This window comes from Larimichthys crocea, chromosome XV, assembly GCF_000972845.2.
Source record: "Larimichthys crocea isolate SSNF chromosome XV, L_crocea_2.0, whole genome shotgun sequence".
Taxonomy (NCBI): Eukaryota; Metazoa; Chordata; class Actinopteri; family Sciaenidae; genus Larimichthys; species Larimichthys crocea.
The window spans coordinates 7,886,973-7,908,350 of NC_040025.1; the positions used below are offsets into that span (position 1 = coordinate 7,886,973).

Below are 21,378 nucleotides of genomic sequence, written 5' to 3' on the forward strand. Positions count from 1 at the left end.
GGTAATGGAAAGACTTAAGAGAGATAAGTGAACTTCCCTCTGTACTGTCTAAATGTAGGTTACATTTCCTTCACACTGTGTGTGTGTGGATCTCTGCCTAGCTGAAACACTTGAAACTTGGTGTTCTCTGAGTGGTATACTTGGTAATGATGTTCTTATATATTACAGTTGTGTGCTCTGTGGATAAATCAAAGACAATATTGGAATAACTCGTTTAATTTCCCACAAGTTATGAATTACTATGATGAAGCTGCACCCAAACCCAGCTTTAAAATGTACAGGAGGTTTCTGAAGAAACAGAAACATACCTTTTGTGATTTTCAATATTTTATTAAGATTTCAACAATAAATAATCAAACAATATTTTATGGTTTAATCAGATGTACAAAAGTTTGACCATGTGTATTGATTATACTTATAGAACAGAATAATGAAACAGTATAATGAAATAATATGAACAGAAGCAAATGTTTTTTTCTTTGCCTGTTTTAATTTATATTCTTGATTTTAGAGATAAAAAATCAATTCATCTGTGAAAAATGCAGGTTTCCATTTCAACAACCTGTGCAGGCAGCATATTCACAGATCTCACAGGAATCATAGCGGGTAGCCACAAACACTGAAAAAAAAAACATATAAAAATATCACTAAAAATATGAAACATGTATTCTCTGGGGACCATGAATATCCACAGATATAAAGTCATGGAAATCTGTCCCACAGTTAGATAGACAGACTGTCCGACAGACATCTTTAAACCTTCAGTATGCTACTGCACATACTTATCTAAGACACTACTGTTCATAGTCTGGCCTATTGGCTTTTATACTGAAACATGCAACCTGTGCAATGAAAGATTATATGGATTACATTATATCATCGGTATATAGGTAGATTCCAACATTTTTGTCTTGTGACCTCTCAGATTTATCCTCCAAACCCCTGTCTTGAGCCTGGATATCTGTTATACCTGTCATGTTATGACCCTGGATAAACTATTGGTTTGTTTCTGGATCTTGTGTTTCTTAATCTGTTGGACTCTGCTATAGTTTTGTCACCGTGTTCCAAGATCTCAGCTTTTAACTTGGTGAGTACACTGTTATTATAGGTGATAAAATGATGAAGTAAATAACCAGAATTTCCCTTTAAATCACTTCTTTGTGTGGATAGTTTGTGATTATGTTTGTTAATCAATCACCTACATTTTGGCATTACAGTACTGCAGCATGCTTTAACAAAATTAAGCAAAGTATGTTGAAACTAGATAATTAAAGATTTGTCTTAAAAATGGACTTTACCCAGCCTGGCCAGAGAAGCTCCAGCATCTTTCCTGAGACACAGAGGTTTGAAGTCTTCAGGCAGAGCAGGATGAGAACACAGAGCTCCTGTTTTGGCCTCCATCAGCCAAAGTGCCTGTTCAGCTGATGAATCATCTCCAGTCATCAGAGCTCCCAGTGCTTTCACCGATTCCAGAGAGAACTGAAAGTCTCCCTCCTAAAAAAAAAAATGAGACAGAGGTATTTATGACCTACATAGATACATGCTTCAGTCACTTTTGCAGAATCAAGAGTCTTACAGTCTCCTAAAACTTCATATGCTACTTCATCCAGTCATGGTATCATGCAGTACTTAAACTTCAGAGTTAGGGCTGTTTGACTGCAAATACAGTTAGTAAGAATAATGTAGCTTTAAAATGAATATTAAGAGCCCGAGTTAAGAGCTGTGGTTTGAACTTTAATATACCTTAATTAATTAAGGGTTATTGCATTTGTGTTTTAATTGATCATTTTCCCTTGAGGTCATGCTGATGGACTGAATATCAACACAGTTGTAATAACACTACAGGCCACAGGACAAGCACAACTTTGAGGGTTATGTTGCTTTTATGCAACAGTTTTACAAGCTCCATTTATCACTTTTAATGTCAACAATATCTTTCAAGCGAAGATAATGTGCTTGTTTATCCCCTCTTTTTACTCCGCCTCCAGTTTTGCTTCAGAACAACTACGAACCTGTGCCTTAACCATTCACATAAGAACAATACTTGACAATACAACACAGAACTTAAAGTGGCGAAAAGCAACATTTATATGCACAGTAAAAATGAAGAGAAGACCAAGCAAAAACAAAAAACAACCACTCATGTATAAATTCTTTCCTGTCAAAAGTAGAGGAATAAAATAAAACTTGGACATTCCATACATCTTACCGTGACAGTCACAGCGGTGGACAGCTGGAACAAACCTATGAGGAAGACGCAGACAGTGGTCTTCATCTTGTTGCTTTCTGAGATGTCTTGTTCTTCTCTGGGTGTTTCTCAGCCCTGTCCTGTTTGCAGCATTACTTCAGTATATTTATAGAGGGTTTGGTTTGCACACACTGTGGGCCACACCTGAAGGGTAGTTAATGATAAATAACAGGTACTGTTTATAACGCCCATAAATGTAACACTGCTGTCCTGTACTGCGGAAAAACGAGAAGAAAAACGACGATTGTTTACTGCTTCAGATTCATGTTGCTGATTAGCATGTGTACACTACATGATGAATTGGCTTCAGGTCAATAATAGCTAATACCTCTTACCTACCACTTCCCTTTGTTATGACAGATTAGGTTTGTTTTTCTCTCCAGCTCTATGCACAGCTGTAACATTTAGAACAGTCTTTGTATGTATGTTTGAATGACACATTTGCTGAAGAGACCACCACAGATTTGTTTGTTTTTTTCATCCTCCTTTCCATGGTGCTGGTCACCACGGACACCATGATACTGAGTTGTGTTTTAACCCAAACCATGATCTTTTCCTAAACCAAACTCCGACCATCCTCTGAAATGTTTCTTAGCCAGTTTGATTTTAAAAGTCTAACCAGATGATGCATTTATTATTGCTAACCTCACTGCACTACATAATGCTGTCTTAGTGTCATGCTTTGTCCTCTGCGGCTGTGATGTGAAGCCATAGCCCGCAGAATGGCTGGATGTCACAAAAAGTATGGTGAGATCAATTTACAATAGAAAAGGCAAAACATAAACTGGTGAGTTAATTCAACTATTCTCATACTGGATGTTGTTTTTCATTTTTATTGTGTTGTATTGAATTGTGTTTCATGTGTTTTTTTCCTTACCGTGATTTTTCTGGTCTACATCTATATGTAGAAATCATAAAAAACACAAACACATTAAAAAAAAATTGAATTACATAATATGCATTTTATTTATATTTTTGAAATTATTATGATTTACTGGAGGATTTGAAAAACCTGACCACTTAACATTTCAGTCAATTGTGATATTCCCTCTTTCTCGGTCATAATATAGGCACTTAAAGGTTGAGGAAGAATACTACCACACTGTCCATTAAACATACACATTTATCAGTTTTGCTTGTGCTAATCATTTAGCATAATTACTATATGGACAAGACTAAATGAGAGAATTATTATATAATGAAAATATTATGATAGCATAAAGTATTAATATACAAGTTCAGATTAGTCACATAAAGTTTAACAAGAGAGCATCCCATTATACTAACACATATGATTACTGACCCAACAGTCAGAAACTGCCATGTTTTTGCAATATCAAGTTTCCCACTGCGAAACCCCCCAGTTACAGTGATCAACTTGTTGAATTCTTGTATTTATGAAGTAAAGAATGGTCTGCCATTTATCCTCGTCACCCTGTAAGTGTTGAGTCCTGGGGAATCAAACCCCGGTGACACACCTTTTTTGTTGAAGGGGTAAAAATTAAAGAGCTGTCTGTCCTGTGCCTCCAGGGAGACTGAGGCACTGTTAACTTTCAGTTTGCAAGGGTACGGGCTCTTAAACACCACCCTGAACACCCTGTCCTGCAGGTAATCCAACTGAATAGTTCGGTACTTGGCTGGCACAGTTGTGTCCACATGTGGTCCAAATTGCTGCATGATCAGCACCCTTTCAGAGTCCACCTTAATCTCATAGAAAGTCATATTCCTGTAAGTAAAAAATCCCACATATGGAGCTGGGTTTGGAGGTGGTCTAAGAGTTCGTTGAGCATCCCTGAAAGCACTCTCCACTGCAGGGATGAGATAGCTATATGCCTGGCTAACCAGGTCCTGGTCTGCAGGCCGAACCCCAGCCATCAGGACCACTAGTCCCAGCTTGAGCCGTGGCACCAGGGAAAGGGTGGCTGCGTAACCATCCAGGTCCCCATCCTTCCTCACCACATCATAGTTGAACTGTTCATTGATCTCCCATGGTGTGCCGGTGGCGTTGCTGAAGTAGTTGCTGTGGCATCGAAAAACCGGGGTCAGCATGGTGTTTAGGGTGTCCTGCTGGAGCAGAGTCCCACCATAACCGCCCAGAAGAGTCATCATTAACTTGGCCATGTCAGCTGCTGTGGAAAACATTTGGCCTGCAGGTCGGTACCATCCAAGGTTATAGAGGGGTGCTGGCTGGCCATTGCTGTACACACCAACAGCCATCCGCCTCTGAACGTTTGGAGTTAAGTTGAAACCAGTGTCCTCCATGTTGAGCCGCTCCAGAATGTTGTCAGATACCCAGCTCTCAAAGTCTGAGCCAGTCACCTTTTGGGCCAAGATGTTGGCCAATAAGGAAAAAGCAACATTGCTGTAGTGGCATCTGAAGGAAAAGAGAAAGGAATATCGCAATTGTTCACAAGTTTCATCTGGATATATGAGTTCAATCGACATCCATCCCCCTTTTTCTTTCATGCCATAGAAATTCACTTATGATTATCTAAAGTCATCACAGTCACAAACACACAGGAAGGAAAGAAACAGAATCTTACTTGGTGCCTGGATCGGCCACAAGGACATCATCCTGTAACAAATTAAGGGCTGCCTCTGTATTTCCACTCCAAAGGAGATTAGTTGATCTTAATCTTCTAGGTAACCCTAAAGACAAAAACACAGAAAAAAAACTGCTGCTTGATGGATACACTCTAAAGCCTCAGTTGAAAGCTCAGTGGCTACACTATGTATGCAACGTGTTACAGTTTGTCAGTATTTGAATGGCACTGATGTAGCTCACTTACTGGACAGAACCAGTCACAAAGCAAATGTTTTTAGTTATATGTCAAACACATTTAAATCGGCTGACTGACTGACTGACTGGGTGCAGTAGAGCCACATGAAGACTTTTTAGCCGTGGATCTGGAAATGGCAGTGTTGCTCAATCAGTCGGTTAATCCGTGAGTTTGCTCTAGACTAAAACCTCGCAGACATTCATGGTCCAAACGGGACATAACTTGGATGATCCCCAGGGACGGAGTGGGGCCACTTTTTTGGCCCATTTTATCCCGTGGTGGTGTAAATTGGATAAATGAGGCAACAGTTCAGTTCTTACCATTATGTAGTTTTTATTTTTAGCATGTTTTTTTTTAATTTAAATAATAATTTACTTGAACTTGAACATTAAAGTAGGCTGAATTTGTTGAGAATGAGACCTCATCATTGTCATGGTCATTTTTCTGCATGGGTCTGCATCATATTGTTGTTCTAATCCTTTACTCCACCCACTTCTGAGCAAACAAGGCATATAGGCAGGTTTATCATGTGCTGTTGTCATATCTGCTCTTTCTTACATTAAATAACTTTCATATTCATATTGTTTACTCTGTTCGGTTCTGTATCTGAGAACACTTTTTGGAAAAGACGGCTAATTGGACCCGAACAACTCTATCTGGGAGGGGAAACACCCTCATGTGGTACAACCCATGCAGAGACTGTGGTATCAGGCATAGCATGCAGAACATGTGTACTTTAAGAGAATATAGACTAATGTGACAAATGTCAATATTTTTTTCCTTGACCGGCCCAAAACTGAAGTGAAAGTGAAGCGGCACAGCGGGAATTCTCCCAATTCTCCCAATTACCCACCCCGGCCCTGGTGATCTCCTGACTTTTCTTCTAGTGCCATCATTAGACAGCAAGTGTAAGCATGCAACCTTTCAAACATTAATTATATTCTATGGAATCCCATTTCTGCACGTTCTGAACAAAAAAGTAATTATAATAAGAACTTTTGAAATAATAAGCTTGTCATTTAAAATGTTATGAAACGTAGGTGACATTTGCACAGCTTGGTATAGAGAGCACAAAAATAGCTTGTTCCAAATCAGTAATACATTTGCCTACACAATAGAAATGACATGAAGCTAACTATATTCAGTCAAGTCATTATCTTTTAATATTGTTAGAATGTTTTTGAGAACATTTCTCATTCAAATGACTTACAGGATCTTTTTAAAAACATGGGATCACATGCTTCTGTAGTATAGACATGGACGACCCTGAACAGGGCTTCCCCCTCTTCAATCCTTCCTTCTAATTCTGAGAGCACAGAGCTGATTAGCTCCATCTCTGGACACGGCTCAGTGTAATTATAGCTCGTCTTTTTGTTCATGTGAGTCCAGGTTACTTAAGGTATTGCAGGTGGTAGAGGTGTGTCCTTAAAATGAACTACACAATCCAGTATGACAGTCCAGTCCTACTAGACTAGACTCATGTAATTCCTTCACAAACTGCTGCTGATACATTTAACACTGATAAAATAAGAAAGGAAGTGAAACCACCTGTTACACCATGTAACAGCTTTGTTATGAGCTTTGACCTTCAAGTAGGACAAAAGATGTCCATAATTCTTTCGTGATCAACGTGAAATCATCCCCATCCGACACCAAATCCTCACTAAAGGTCTCATTTGAAAATCTAAGCAATTATTTGCATTTATTTTGGATGTTACCACACCTCACAATTTATGTCCAATGCAGCGTTCAAAAAGCACCAGACGGTGGATGACGTTTTAAAGTTTTGGGAAATCGGCATGCAGCAGCCTTTTCATTTCTTCCATGCTTGTTGCATTTTTTTTAAATATATGTTTCCTGTTGCTGGTTTTCATGACTGTAGCTAGCCAAGATTATGCAAAATGACATCCTACTAATTATTATGATCCCTCCTGCTAAGATCTGATTGGTTAACTATTTTTCCACGGGGAGAAAAACAGTTTCTATCACAGAAGAAATCTGAGATGATGGCAATGATTCAGAGGTCTAGAACCAGGCTACACAGTAATTTGTTTATTCCTTTCATGTGGATTAATCAGATATTGCCATCATGTCATTAAAAGAGATTTTGGGGTTACCAGAGAGTTGGCTAGCCATCCTGCGCAGGGTGAGGGCAGGAGAGCGGCTGCTGAGGGTCCTGACTGACGAGGATGCTGTCCCGCTATTTTCCCCCAGTGGGTTCTTGATAGCGAAGTTGTCCATGTATTTCTCCAGAGGGTCATCCAAAGACTCCACCAGGCCATCCTCCCACAACTTGTAAAGCATTAGTGTGGGGAAGATCTTAGAGAGGCTCGCAATCCTGCAATCAAAGCGATTAAAATATATGCAACACATAGTCCATGTGATTAAATAAATGTATGTTGGTTTAATAATACTTAGCAATCCCACTGCTGCTACACAGATCAGATTTAAGCACTTAATTTAGTAAGTGGTTCAGTCTCATCAATCACAGGTCCTATATGTAGCTTACCTAATATAATAAAACATAAACATAATCCTTGCCCCCTATCCCTAACATTTAATTCTAAGCCTCAGATCAGATGTGACCCAACCGAAGAATGGGACTGTGTCATGTGTGGTATATTAATGATGGATAGTATTAACAACTAAGTATTTGGCATGTAGACAAATCACTACTTCCCTTTTGTCATATCTCTGTCATATTTTATGTTAATCTCTTCTACACAGTGCGTGACTGTAAATCTCACCTGTACATTGTGTACTCATTGGGTGCAGGTGAGGAGGGGTCGCTTATGTTCTTCTTGCCAAAGTTTCCATTCCACAAAATAGAGTCATTTAAAACCACGATGGCTGATATGGCCGGCAGCTTGGTGGTGTGAACACTTGACCTCAGGAGTGCATCTATCTGTTGAGAGAGAATTCAGTAAGACTAGCTTCATCCAGAAGATCTACACTTTAATATGAAATGGGAAAAAAAAGAGTTAGAGGAGATTCACCTTTTCCAAAGCTGCCCTCAGTGAGGTGATGGGATGTTTGAGGGGCACAGGCTCAGGGAAGTGAGGGCACATCTCCTCTGTTGTTGCTTCTTTTACATCCATTTCTGTGGAAAAGGACACTTTCATCATGTATGAAACATGCAGACAAACCCAGCCGATCTGTTATGGTAGGACGTACACCCCGATAAACCCTTTTCACAGCAGCGACTTTGATATGAAATAATGTTACAAATGATCCTAACTAAGGTTCTGTTCCATTCAGGTCAATCAGAGTCAAAGTATTTTTATTGTGCATGTTGGCTCACTGGAAAGTCTCTGCTATACTAAATGGAACAGAACCTCAGTTAGTACTCTTGGTACCATTTGTGTTTACCTTACTATATCATGTAAAAATCATTGCTGTGAAACTTTGGGAAACTTTCTAAAAAATGGACATTCAGATAACATTCAGACAATGATTTTACATGTTCTAACTAAACATGTAAAAGATTTGGACAGATTAGAAGATTGACATCAATTTCTAGGACTTTTGAACTTTTGACTTTTGCTGACCTTTAAACTTTTATTTTTTACGGACTGAAAATTGCTCATGTAGCTCAATCTAAAATGAAAAGACAACACCTTCTGTGCTTTCTATTGTACATGTTACTCTTGTGTGTTTAACATATGTAGAAAATAAAACATTGCAGTTTTATAAGCAGTCAATATTGGAGGCACTTCCCAGTTTATTACTGCTTACATTTTCCCAGGGCTGCACATTCATACAGGTTGGAGCTCCTGGCTAACTGAACACTCAAATAAAGATTTATGTCACATGCAAAGCATGAGCAACTAAAGGCAGTGAAACATCCGGCCCTGCTTAGCTTCACCTTCCCTCCTCCTCCTCCTTCTGTCTCTCAGCAGGAGTTAAGGTCTAAAAGTAATCCTGCGGCTACTATTTACAGCTTCATGTAATCCTGCTGCAGCTCCCATAAACGAGCAATTACAATAAAGAGGCTAAGAAAGTCATACTGTATGTGTAAAAGTCTGTGGGAGGATAACTCGTGTTGGCTTGATTAACCTTACCTTTCTTCATCTTTGGCATCCTATACTGCCATATGAAGCAACAGGTCATGACCACTGAGAGCAGAAAGAAGACAACCATGCCCAGCATGGTCCACTTCACCTTCATCTTGTTTACTGGTTGTTATTGACAACAGACGAAATCTAGAAAAAAAAATATATGAAAGTTTGTAAAAGGTATAGGAATAAACGTGGAGAGATGACATGAGAGAAACATGAACATGAAGCACAACCCAACAGCAGCTGCAGAACAGATCATTCAACTTACCAAAGGGAAAACAAGCCTCAGATGTCTCACATTCTTCTTCTCCTTCTTTAGACAGTAAGAATCCACAATTTCATGTCCTTCGAGGGTCACAGGTGAGAAGCCAGCAGGACTGTGTGAACTGAGCATTCACCAGCTACAGACCTCCATGCACTTAATCCTGACAGTGATCCCTGGCTCTAGAGGAAGGGTTGATTCTATTCCCTCTCCGCCGTGACATCATAATCTGCCAGGAGATTCAGCCACCGATCCAAACATAAGGAGCGCTGTAGAATGAAAAACCTGCTAACCACCAATCACCAGCAATCAAATCATTTCACATTCTTTGGCTTTAATTCCAAACACACATCACACATCCGCCGTTCTTTATTATATCAGAGGTTAGGGTTAAGTATCATTCAATTCATCATTCAATTTTATTTATATAGAACAAAATCATAACAAAAGTTATGTCATGACACTTTCCATACATAGCAGGTCTGGATTGTACTATTGCAAAGGAACAATTTCTCAAAGGCATTTTGAATTCACTTCAATTCATGTATCACATATAATCATATAGGTACAATTTAATGAATTAAAAACTGTAAAATAGGATAGTAAGAACAGAAAATGTAATAAATAATAAATATTATTATCATTGAGTAACATAACTAAATAAGTAAAAAATGATCTTAAAGGAGGAAGGCCTGACCAGAGTGGCTGAAGTAAGATTCAGGAACAATGAACTTGGTTCAATTAAAGCAAAAGGACAGTCCTTGTAATTAACCAATCAATCCTTTTGTCCTGGAGGACCTGTAATAAACAAAAACAATAGCCAGTTTAACAAACTGAACCCAGAAATAAACAATGAAACAATAATTACATTAGCAATACTTGTCTGTGTAATAATTTAACCGTTGATGTAGAATGCTTAACAATGTATTAGCCCACCACCCAATGTAAAGTTTATGTCACAGTTGCCTACATGAACAGCATTGGTAAATACCAAAATCTTAGTTTTAGTGGTTGAATGTTATGCTTGATTCATTTCAGAGAAGCCCAGTGAGCCGGCTCAAATGTGGGTATAAAAAAGTGAATTCAGTTTGAAATTCTTCATTCCTGTTCCAATGTTGAGAGCTCACCGAAGGTACAACTGGGACAAAATGAAGAAAAGAAAAGAAAAGCCAAGACTTTAGGCAGGGTTCTCATTGAGGATCCTAGTGGTCTGATCTGGTCTACCTGAGCCTCTAACTGCTGTCTGCTATATAGACCTATATATATCTTCTTCCAGATCATAGCAGAAAGAAAAGGCTGTTATCCATTAGCTTTCAGAAAATAGGAGATCTGGTGTCATTACATAGGTATGGAATTTTACTCAGGTGGCAACAAGTGGTTATTTACTGTATGTGGTTGGATGCTAATCCCTATTTTTTGAAAGATGGCCTCTCAATCAGATGTGAATGTCCTCCATGATCTTTCACCACCTGTCTCTTTGAGTCTCATAGTCAATGACCTTTGACTTCTTCCCTGTGGAAGCTGTTAGTGGTCTGATGTTCACAGATGGCTTCTTGTACCCATTTGGCCTGGAGTGCCCTAGTTGAGTTAAGTTTCAATTTGAAAAATTCAAAAAATTTAATTTGTGGTGTCCCCTCAAACCTCCCTGACGTTCAGCTATCACTGCTTCCAAATGATGCCTGTGAGAAGTTATCTCTCAGCCACTAGAGGGACCTGTAGTATAAATGCACCTCTCCACTATAGTTGTAAGACCATTCAACCTGAGTGGCTTTTGAGACTATACGAGCATAAGTCCTCATCTCACACATATACACATGTTGTATCAGCGTTCATATTTATGGTTATATTCATCTTTATTTCTTGAATCTTGGGTTCAAAAATAAGTTTTGAATCAGTTGTTTAATAAGGATGTCACGTATGGAAGTTTTTATGTCAGTATATGAAGGATTGTAAGTTTTAGTTTAGTTGTAGTGCCTCTGTATGTTATTTGGACAAAAATATGGTAAATCATGAGTTTTGAAAAGTCCAAAGACTGTAGGTGTGAATTTGATATTTTGCTTGATATTTTACTATGGATGACGTCATGTGTCTGACACATCAGAACATAGTAATAGTTTAGTATAACCAAGTACACAACTTTTGTTATGATTTGTCTCATAAATTTTTTTATTAAATTGAATATAAAATTGAATTAAATGTAATTGATGTGGTATTACCTTTTTAAATTTCACACTATTACAGGTTTATATCAGTGTAATGCCTTCAAAATTGCACAAAAGTGTCCCGCATGTCATTCCCTATCTCTCTCTCTCTCCACATTCCTGTCACTCTTCAGCTGTCTCTATCAAATAAAAGTCAACATTTATTTATTTATGAAGATTCAGCTATCAAGCTCCTCTTCTGTGGAACAAACTACCATTCTGGGTTCAGGGGGCAGACACGGTCAACACCTTTAAGAGTAGACTTAAGACTTTCCTTATAGTTAGGGCTGGCTCAGGTCATCCCTTAGTTATACTGCCATAGGACTAAACTGCAGAGGGTTTTTTATGGCCAGTGTGAATTTCTCTTTCTGCGGTATACTCACGGTCCATTGGGTAGACCTAGACCAGCAGTGATCAGAGATGCTCTGTGCTCCATTAGTTGAGACTGGAACCCAGCTAGAGAGCAGCCACAGAAAGGCACCAGCTTTACTGCTCAATCTATGACCCACAAGTCAAGACAGATTACGTCTGACTGGATCGCTGATGGCGAGTCTGACCTACAATCTGCTGCATTCTCATGGCCGCCTCTTTGGGCAAAGGTTTCCATGGGAACAGGCCCTAGGCTCCTCTAATCTGTTGTTTTGCAGCCCTCACTCATCTGGAGGCCATCTCCCTCTCTCTCTCTCTCTCTCTCTCTCTCTCTCCCTCTCTCTTCCTCTGACTCTCTCTCTCTCTCTTTCTCTCTCTCTCTCTTTCACTCTCTCTCTCTCTCTTTCTTTTTTTCAATTCAGCTTCATTGGCATGGGAAACATATGTTTACATTGCCAAAGCATGACATTAACAAAAAGCACAGATAAATGAATTCAAATTCAAATTTGCTTTATTTGCATGAATGTCACAGACAATGTTGCTAAAGCATAACATATACATATATAAATAGAATAAAACTTAAGAGAAATAAAATAACAAAATAATTGTCTGTGCGTGTGCATGTTTCTGTGTGTGTGTGCGTGTGCATGTTTGTGTGTAAAATTATAAACAATAAAATAATAAGTGATAATGAAAATAATGAAAATATATATAGTATTAATAAATTCTTAATAGTCATACATTGAAACATCTTAATGTGTGACATGCAGTGATGTAACTGCTGCCAGTTCTACAGCAGCATATATATCTTATATATATATCTCCTCTATCTCTAAGCTATCTATCTCTGTAGCTATATATATCTTCTCTCATATCTAGATTATCGATATCTAGTCTACTCTCTCTCTATATCGCTCTCCTCTACTCCTCATTATCTTGGCCTTGGCCCTCTACCTGGCCCGGCCTCTGCCTCCCTCTCCTTCCCTTGTTTCCTGTGGGTCTGATACCATTTCGAGTCAATGGATCCCGCCGCGGCAGCGGTCTCGTCCGGTCCCTTCCTGGTCCGTGCTGCTGTCGCTTGTGGTCGCAGCAGTTCAACCCTCTTGGCCGCTATGTTTGGGCCACATTGCTGTACTTCACCCAGCAGGTATGGAAGTTTTTTGATGTGGTCTAATGTCTCAAAGTCTCTCTGGGTGTTTGTGATTTGTGGAAAATATATGTCTCTGATGTCTTTGTACAGATGGCAGGTGGTTAGGAAGTGCAGCTCGGTCTCCGCCTCGTGTTGTGTGCAGTGGGTGCACAGTCTGTCTTCTCTGGGCAGCCACGTCTGTCTGTGTCGGCCTCTCTCTAAGGCCAGGCTGTGGTTGCTGAGTCTGTACATAGTCAACGTTTTCCTCAGTCTGGGGTCGGTTACACAGCTCAGATAATCTGCCATGAAGTATTGTCTGTTTAGGGCCATATAGCACTGGAGTTTGCTTTGGGTTTTGGTTGCATATGTCCAATAGTTGATGTAATTGTCTTTTTCTTTAGTTATGATTTGGGGCCGGATTGTGTGCGGGCGGTCTTGGTGCCCTGTGCTGTTGGCGCTGAGCCGGTGGACCAGCTGGCTGAGGGGACTCCCTTTTTTGCTCTCCTCTTGGCATTGCAGGGCTTTGTAGTGGTAGGAGCTGGGCTCGCTGGCTTTGAGGTGTTGGTAGAATTTGATGGCTCTTTTTTGTATCCGAATTAAAAGGGGAAATTGTCCTAATTCAGCTCGACATCCATTGTTGGGGGTGTTCCTTTGGACCAACTCCACAGATCAGTATGCTTCCCTGGGCCTGATAGTGACTGATCTCATCTTCAAGAATGGAGAAAACATTTTCATTATGATAAGGGGATTCTGATGGGGGGATGTACACTGCACACATGAATATATCTTTATCTGTGGCAACAATTTCTCTTTTTATTTTGAGCCAAATTGAAGATTCACCTTTTTTTAATCAATTCAATTGAGTGTTCAAGGTTTTCTTTGTACCAAATCAGCATTCCACCTGAATCTCTGCCCTGTCCTATTCCTTTCAGTTTGGTGGATGGGAACACCAACTCTCTGTAGCCTGCAGGACAACCAGTGGAAATGTCTCCTCTGCACCAAGTTTCTTGTAAAACAAATACATCTGCATCTCCTGACTCTGTGGTGAAATCTGGGGTCCTGCTCTTAAAGCCAAAAGCAGAGGACCTCAGACCCTGGATGTTTCAACATGAGATAATAAATGATTTAGATTTCATTCAGTTTTTTCTGCTGCTCTTCTCACCACCTGAGCGTAGCTCAGTGGGCTGGGGTGTGGCTCCTGGTTATGGTGTCTGGGTGGAAGTCTTTCCTGGACAGCAGGGTTGATATAACTACTCTACTGTTGGGGAAGGTGCTGGAGGCTTTTTCTATCATTCATCTGAGTGACTCCGATACTCTTTCCTGCTGCGTCCTCAGCTCGTTGGTGCCGGTGTGGATGATGATGTGGCTTGGAGAACCCTCTGATAGCAGCTCCATGGCATGTTGACTGTTTGGACACCAGAGTTTCTCCACTTTGTGGTTGGGGAACAGTTTCTTTTCATTTAAGAACTTTCCATTGGAGTCGATGAGGATGACGATGTCTAGTTGCTGTGCCAGTCTGGATGGATGAGGGGTGGAGTCGATCAGTGGGCTGGGGGGGTGGGTGTGGTGTTGGTTTGGTGACTGGAGGAGAGCTGCTGGGTGGGTGGAGCCTCTTGGTCCTGGTGCAACCAGGATCCTGATTGTGGTCTAGGTGTGAGTCCAGAGTCTGTCTTGTCAGGCCTGGGCTGACTCTGTCTCTCTCCTGGAGCTTCTGTGACAGAGAGGCCAGCTGATGATGTGGGTTAGCTGGGGTTCCTGGGCCTGTTCAGAGCTGGGGGGCTTACTCTTACTCTCAGAGGGCTGTTCAGCAGGAGGACAGGTGGGGGTTGAGGTGGTGATTGTGTCCGGCAGGGTGTGGGTGTCATCAGGCGGGGAGCACTTCCCCAGTTGGGCTCTTCCTTTTATGAGGGGAAAGTCCAGCTCAAACTGCCTGAGGTTCCCCTGCACTATGACAGTCCTGTTCTTGTATATGATGATTGATGTCATGGGGGAGTCTGGGTCTTCTGCCTCTTTGACTTTCAATTTCCAGCCATTACAGATCCCCTCTTTCTTCACAGAGGGGGAGTGGGTCTTTATGGCAGAGTGCCATGCTAGTGGCTGCTCTGTGAAGAAGATCAGGTTGCTGGCGTCTCCGTTTTTGTAGGAGTCAGAGAAGAGTGTCTCTGCTCTCTCCTTCAACACGTTCTGTTTGTATGCCTTCCTGGCACTTTCATTTTTCAGATCTTGTGTGTATAAAAGAGGAACAGCTTCTGTATGTGCTGTGTCTGAGGATCCAGGACTCTGCTGAGGCTGCATGGTTGTTGTTCCAACTCCTTACTAACCGTTGCTAAGGCTTTCCAATCTTGTTGGTTAGCTGTTAGATTTAACTTAAATTAGGTGTAGGTAATTATTTTGTTTTTAGTCAGTTGTGTGTTTGTCGTCCTCAAGACAGATAAACTGACAAACCGACAGTTTACAATACTTTCAACAAGATGAGAGGGAGTAAATTATAAGTAATACATAAATTAAATCAATCATGGAAAAATAGAAAAATAGAATAAACAATTTGACTGCACAGTTGGGGGGCTAGTGTGTGGGAGGGACACAAACCAGTTGGAGTAAAGTCTAAACTATTCTACAACGCTCAGTTTGCCTATTTGCAAGCTAAGGTGACTCAAACCACACGTGCAAAATGGCTGCATACCACATAGAAAAAATGCCCATTCAAGTGATAAGTTAAGAGCAAACTTCAAACAAATAAGTCTGGGAAAAACAGTGGTTGGTTTCTTTGTATCTCTGTTAAAATAGAAGCACATTAATATACCAAAGAGAAATTTACAAAAACAATGAGACATGTGCAGTGTAAAAGTAAATCATGTACTTTTGTCAACCGGAACAACAATCCTTTCTCCCAGTTGGAGACATGCAGGTGAACTGGAGTCGACATTCAGATAAAACCATGTTAATATTTTGTTTAAGAGGATAACAACGTTTACAATATCTCAGTGCTGTTTCAGCTCACCTGTTTCTTGGCTGATGTATTTAAATAATCACTCCAAGCTTTTAGTCCCCCACCGAACATGAAGAGTCTAACAAGGAAAACAGGATTTATTTCAGGTCCTGTAGTTTTTAATGTTAAAATCATGCTTACAGTATAACCATTTTAAACCACGCTCCAAAAGTAGTACTCCAGCAGTATTGATCATATAGTTATTAATATAGTTATTATACACTTTGTTTTGCATGACCTGTTGCCAGTGTAATTTCTTTAAAAACAAGTCCAAATGTTTTCAGATGTTACATTTTGCATTTTGAAGTGCAGTGATTCTGCACTTGTATGTTTTGATTCTGGGACTCTGTAATTTTGCATTATTAACATTTTGAAGATGAATCTTACACTGGCCCATGATGCAGCTTGTTTCAGCTCCCCCCTGGTGATTTCTTTGATTTGCAGAGGAGCAGACAGATCTGCTCAAATACATTTCTTTGATTTGCAGAGGAGCAGACAGATCTGCTCAAATACCCCCAAACTGTAGAGTTGGCTATTGTCATACCCTGGTGATAGACAGTAATATCTGCTGTGATGATTTCATTGACCCAAACAGAGACAAACCGTTCATTACTAAAAATCAGTTTGTTATTTTCGACAGCAAAACAACTTCTGCTGGTGTCAGGTATAAAGCTGAGTGGATGGATGCCGGTGTTGTGTCGTTCTTGCGTCCCCTTTCTTTTGGTTTCGCCCAGACTGGCCCGAGCAGCAGCTCCTCAGCATTTGTCCCTGTGCTGCTGCTGCTGCTGCTGCTGCTGCCGCTGAGGATGGTGATGAGGGTGAGGATGATGCGCTGCAGCTCCGAATGAATCCACAGTCAATGGCCTGCTGCGTGATAAACAGTCTGGGATGACTCTGATTATGGATATCTTCTATTTTCTGTGGATACTACCAGCGGTATGGGCTGTGGAAGGTAAGCCGGTGTTTAACTCTTATGTGTGAATGTGGACGTGTGGTGACGGCGCAGCGCGCAGACGGAGACGGGGGACTCAGCAGCAGCAGATCCTCATCATTACAACAAAAAAAGGATGCATGTTTTAACGTGTGAAACACAGGGGACCCCTGTGGAAGCTGAGAAACAGTGTTTCGATGGAGCTCCGTGCTGTGGAGCACCAACATGTCAGGCTCGGCTGGAATTAATCTGTTTCTTTGGCCTCGACTCTTTATTTGACATCATTATAAAAAAAAAAAGCCGCCGGGGGTATGATGGATTATTATTGTTCGGATTTGAGGTCTTCGCACTGTTGCTGATCACTCTGTGCACTGTGCATCTGCAACATGTGTAATGTCGGCTATTTCACCTGCAAAACGCATTACGTGTATGTGAATTAAAGGCAGATGATAGGGGAGAGCACATCATGTCAGCATTATGTAGATGATTTTGGACTGGTGAACCTCCATACCCATTAATAGTCATCAGTACATTATCTACCCATGCATAACCTTAACATAAAAGAATACTACTATTTTTGTTACCAAACATCAAAAATAAAAAAATACAGATAATATTAAAGTAATACAAATAGTTAAAAAGTACATATTGTAAGGTTTAAATCATCATATAGTCATTACAATGGTATGATTAAAAGTTTTATGTGGAGAAGTGGATGTATTTAGGTATGTAAGTGTAAAGTCCCGGAGAAAGTGTTAAGAAAACGCTTTAAGGGTAGAGACAGGCAATATTCAACATCTCTATGAGGGAGAAAAGAAGACCAGCACAAAGGTTGTGCCCAGAGGCCTCCGTCGTGGATGTAGGCAGTATCCTGAAAGGTAGAGGGGAAGGCTTTGGTGTGAAGACAGTCCTGAGGTGAGAATAGCACCATTCAATGAATTGCAATTCAGCATATCATCAACATGATTTAACATCTGTTAGTTTATGAGAGAAAACGTACACAATGCTGATTCAAATTATAACAAAACCTGTTACCCAAAACTATCCTTGTGAACTCAAAATCAAGGACCACGATCAATAACAGACTGAATTAATTTAGCAATAGAATAGATATCAATGGGGAAATGATCTGCTTCAATGAAAAAACAAATGCCAATCTTGACAGAACCGATTTATTCATCACCACCGTCCACAATATCAAAAGTCCACAAAAGTATAGGCCAAACTCACTTACACACATCTGCATTTACGCACACATACGCAGAGTGACTACTACACTTGTTATTCTGACATAGACCTGCACACACACACACACACACACACACACACACACACACACACAAACGCACAGTGTGGTGACTGTGTTTGTCTCCATCTTGGCAGTCCTGCCTTTGCCTCCTCCTGACCAATTTTGAAATACAGTTTGGGTGGAGCTGAGGTGGGCTGAATGAGCCTGGTTGCTCAAACAAGCCATTGTTGTGGAGAAATCGCTGGAATTCAATGGCACAGGTCAGGAGGGAAGAAAGTGTTCAGGAGCCTCTGATGTCTTATGCTGTAATATTCGTTGACGCTTGGCCAAAGAGAATCAGAGACACTGTCTGTGAACTGTGAAGTTGGACATTACAAAGTTACAACAGACAATTTACTGTTCAGTTTGATTTCCTTCTGCAAATAAATTTGGCTAACATAGAGGTTTGTTTTGAACCTGTCTGCTCTGTGTTTAGTTAGTGAGGTCAATGTTTTCCCAGTTATTACTGATGGGAATAATGGACACAAATATAAAAACAAGATCTGAGTTACAAACTGAAAATATCCGTCTATCATCATTTCAGCAGATTGAAGGGCCGAATAAGGATGTAAACAGCTAACGTATAGAAACACTGAGAAGGGTTCATCCTCTTTTGGCTCTGCTGCTATTCACGGCTTTATGTCCTCCAGTTCGTGCTGGCCTTTATATACAGTTGCCTTTCTCTGCTCTGTTTCCACTCCCCATTCATTCACACACACTTTCTATTTTTACCTGGCAGGGCACATTTGCAGCAATGGGGCACAGATGTTCGTGCCTCTTTCACTGCCTCTCAGCTGGAGTTGTATCACACATAATTGCAATGTCTTGTACCAATCTGTGTTGTTTCTGCCATTCACACTTCAGTGTCTCTCTTTGAGGCACTCTCATGGAAACGGTGCTGTGGTTGCATGATAATTGTTTCCTTCGCAACAGGAAGACTTGTGATGAGAAAGACATTACACTGTTTATTTTTTTGTTTTATTTTGTGTTTTATTTAGTGTTTGTTTTTTAGTGTTCCATTAATATTGGCAGATGCTGATGATGATGGTTAACTCTGAAAAACATAATGTGCCTTTTTAAAGTCCAAGTCAAAACAATTTGCAAAGAAATCGACTCTATCTTCCCTGAGTGTTTTATTTTGTCTCGTGAACTTTAGCCAGACTCGCAATGACAGTATTGAAGATAATATTGTCGTTTACGATATATCGTCAAAAACATTCCCCACAGTAAGAAAATGTCATCCCACGATAAAAACGATAAATTCCCATAGATGACGTATATATGTGCGCGACACACTCACAGCCCAACACACATATTGACAAACATGGCGGAAGGCGGAGCAGTTACGCCGAGCAGCGAGGAGCTCTTTCCTCATGCTCCGGCTGCCAATCAGACACTCGGTCGAACCTCCACAGACAGCCTGAAATGTCTGTGAAGCAGAGACTATCCAGGTGAATTCATGGACTAAAATCTGATAATCTACCTGTGTGTGTTCTCACTTTGTTTATTTCATGTACCAGCTTCTAAATCTGAGTCCGACTCGCAATTTACGCCGCAAAATAATGACACCAAGAAGTTTAATTCGATAAAGCTGTTATTAATTAGAGAAATAAAAAGTTATTTCCTGACTGTTTCACAGCGGTTACATTCAGCAGGTATAGAAACGCCCACAGCAACACACCACCAGCTCCCCCTAGCCTTTATTATTGTTTTGGTGATAGATTTATAGTCAAAAAGATTAGGCTGAATTGGTGTTTATTTATCGCCATTTTTATCGTTACCATGATAAATACTACGAATTATCAGGATACATTTTTTAAGTCCATATCGCCCATCCCTAGTGCCATGACAGATGGCTTGTTGGCTAGGCACCGCACCCTTAGGTCCGCCAATGGACGCCATCTTTGCCGACTTTTAGATCAGCCAGAAGGCGGAAGAGTCTTGACTGCCAACATGGTGGCAACAGAGCCACAGATTTTGAACTTCAAAACATCTCTTCAGAAACCTATTGGTGACATCACAAACAGATCATCCATTCTTTATACTGTCAGTGGGTGCGAGTAGCCATCTGTTGCTAAAGGAGATGTTTAAGGCCTCCACAGTCTCATGTAGTGGGTGAGAGTTGTTCATGATGGATGTAAGCTTTGCTGTGCTGTCTGACCAATCCAGTTTATAGCTGAGATGAACACCCAGGTATCTGTACTGTAAGTTCACATCGTCGCAATATCCAGTCCCTGGATGTTCATTGGTGTGGTGTGAGGCTAAAGGTTTCCTGATGGACAGTTAGTCCAGTAGACAGTGTTTGTACTACCTCCAGAAAGAGGAGGCCTGGAGGAATACTGATGGGGATGATCGGAGTTCATGTCCTGCAAGAACCGAAGAAAAGGAGAGAGTGAGCTAGCAAGAAGGTTCCGAGTAAATCTGAGACTGACTTTTAGTTTCATTTCATTTCATTTATTTAATGGGACCATGTACAGTAATAAACATAAACATAAACATAAACGATTACATTTGATGTACTGCACCAGCTTACAGCTACTTTTCATCTGCAGTCCCTTCGGCAGACACAATTAAAACACATTACAGCACAATAACAAACAGTACAAATCAAAAAACACACAGGACACATAATACAAAATACAAAGTTACACACAATAGCACATACCATACACCCACAATGTCAGTGGCTACAGAGCTGACTATCCTTTAGCAGACTTTTTATTTTGGTTTTAAATGTACTGATGGAGCTGCAGCTCTTTATATCGTCAGGTAGGGCATTACACTGAGTTGTGGCTTTCACAGAGAAGACTGATTTCCCAAATGCAGAGCGACGAAATGGTATGGTACAATCTGGTACAGACTGAGCAAGTATACACAAAGTCACGTAGTGGAGGAGGGGCCAAACCATTTAAAATTTTATAAACATGGCACAAATTTGAAGAATAATGTAAAATTCTCCAAGCTCAGTAAATTGTATTTTTCCAGTACCCTACAGTGATGGAAATGCACTGGCTTTTTGTCTAGAGTTTTTAGAGTTTGTCTGAAATAAAATTCTGAAACACAGAAGCTGAGCTGGGCTTCTTGTCTGTTCATACTTGTCTGTGCTTTTCATGACAGAACTTG

At 40.4% G+C, this 21,378-nt stretch overlaps 2 protein-coding genes across 2 annotated transcripts; both read right to left on the reverse strand.

The window, feature by feature from the left end:
• Nucleotides 1-486: 486 nt before the first annotated feature.
• On the reverse strand, nt 487-2,459 carry LOC104932790 (guanylin-like). The gene is made up of 3 exons (XM_010748097.3): nt 2,210-2,459; nt 1,299-1,494; nt 487-619 (listed from the first exon to the last, which is right to left on the reverse strand). Exons 1-3 carry the CDS (start codon nt 2,273-2,275, stop codon nt 555-557), a joined length of 327 nt encoding a protein of 108 aa, XP_010746399.3. The 5' UTR covers nt 2,276-2,459; the 3' UTR covers nt 487-554.
• A 1,184-nt stretch (nt 2,460-3,643) lies between these two features.
• LOC104932801 (putative beta-lactamase-like 1) lies at nt 3,644-9,399 on the reverse strand. The gene is made up of 7 exons (XM_027288220.1): nt 9,355-9,399; nt 9,090-9,230; nt 8,025-8,128; nt 7,776-7,933; nt 7,146-7,366; nt 4,792-4,897; nt 3,644-4,622 (listed from the first exon to the last, which is right to left on the reverse strand). Exons 2-7 carry the CDS (start codon nt 9,193-9,195, stop codon nt 3,644-3,646), a joined length of 1,674 nt encoding a protein of 557 aa, XP_027144021.1. The 5' UTR covers nt 9,196-9,230; nt 9,355-9,399.
• Nucleotides 9,400-21,378: the final 11,979 nt, after the last annotated feature.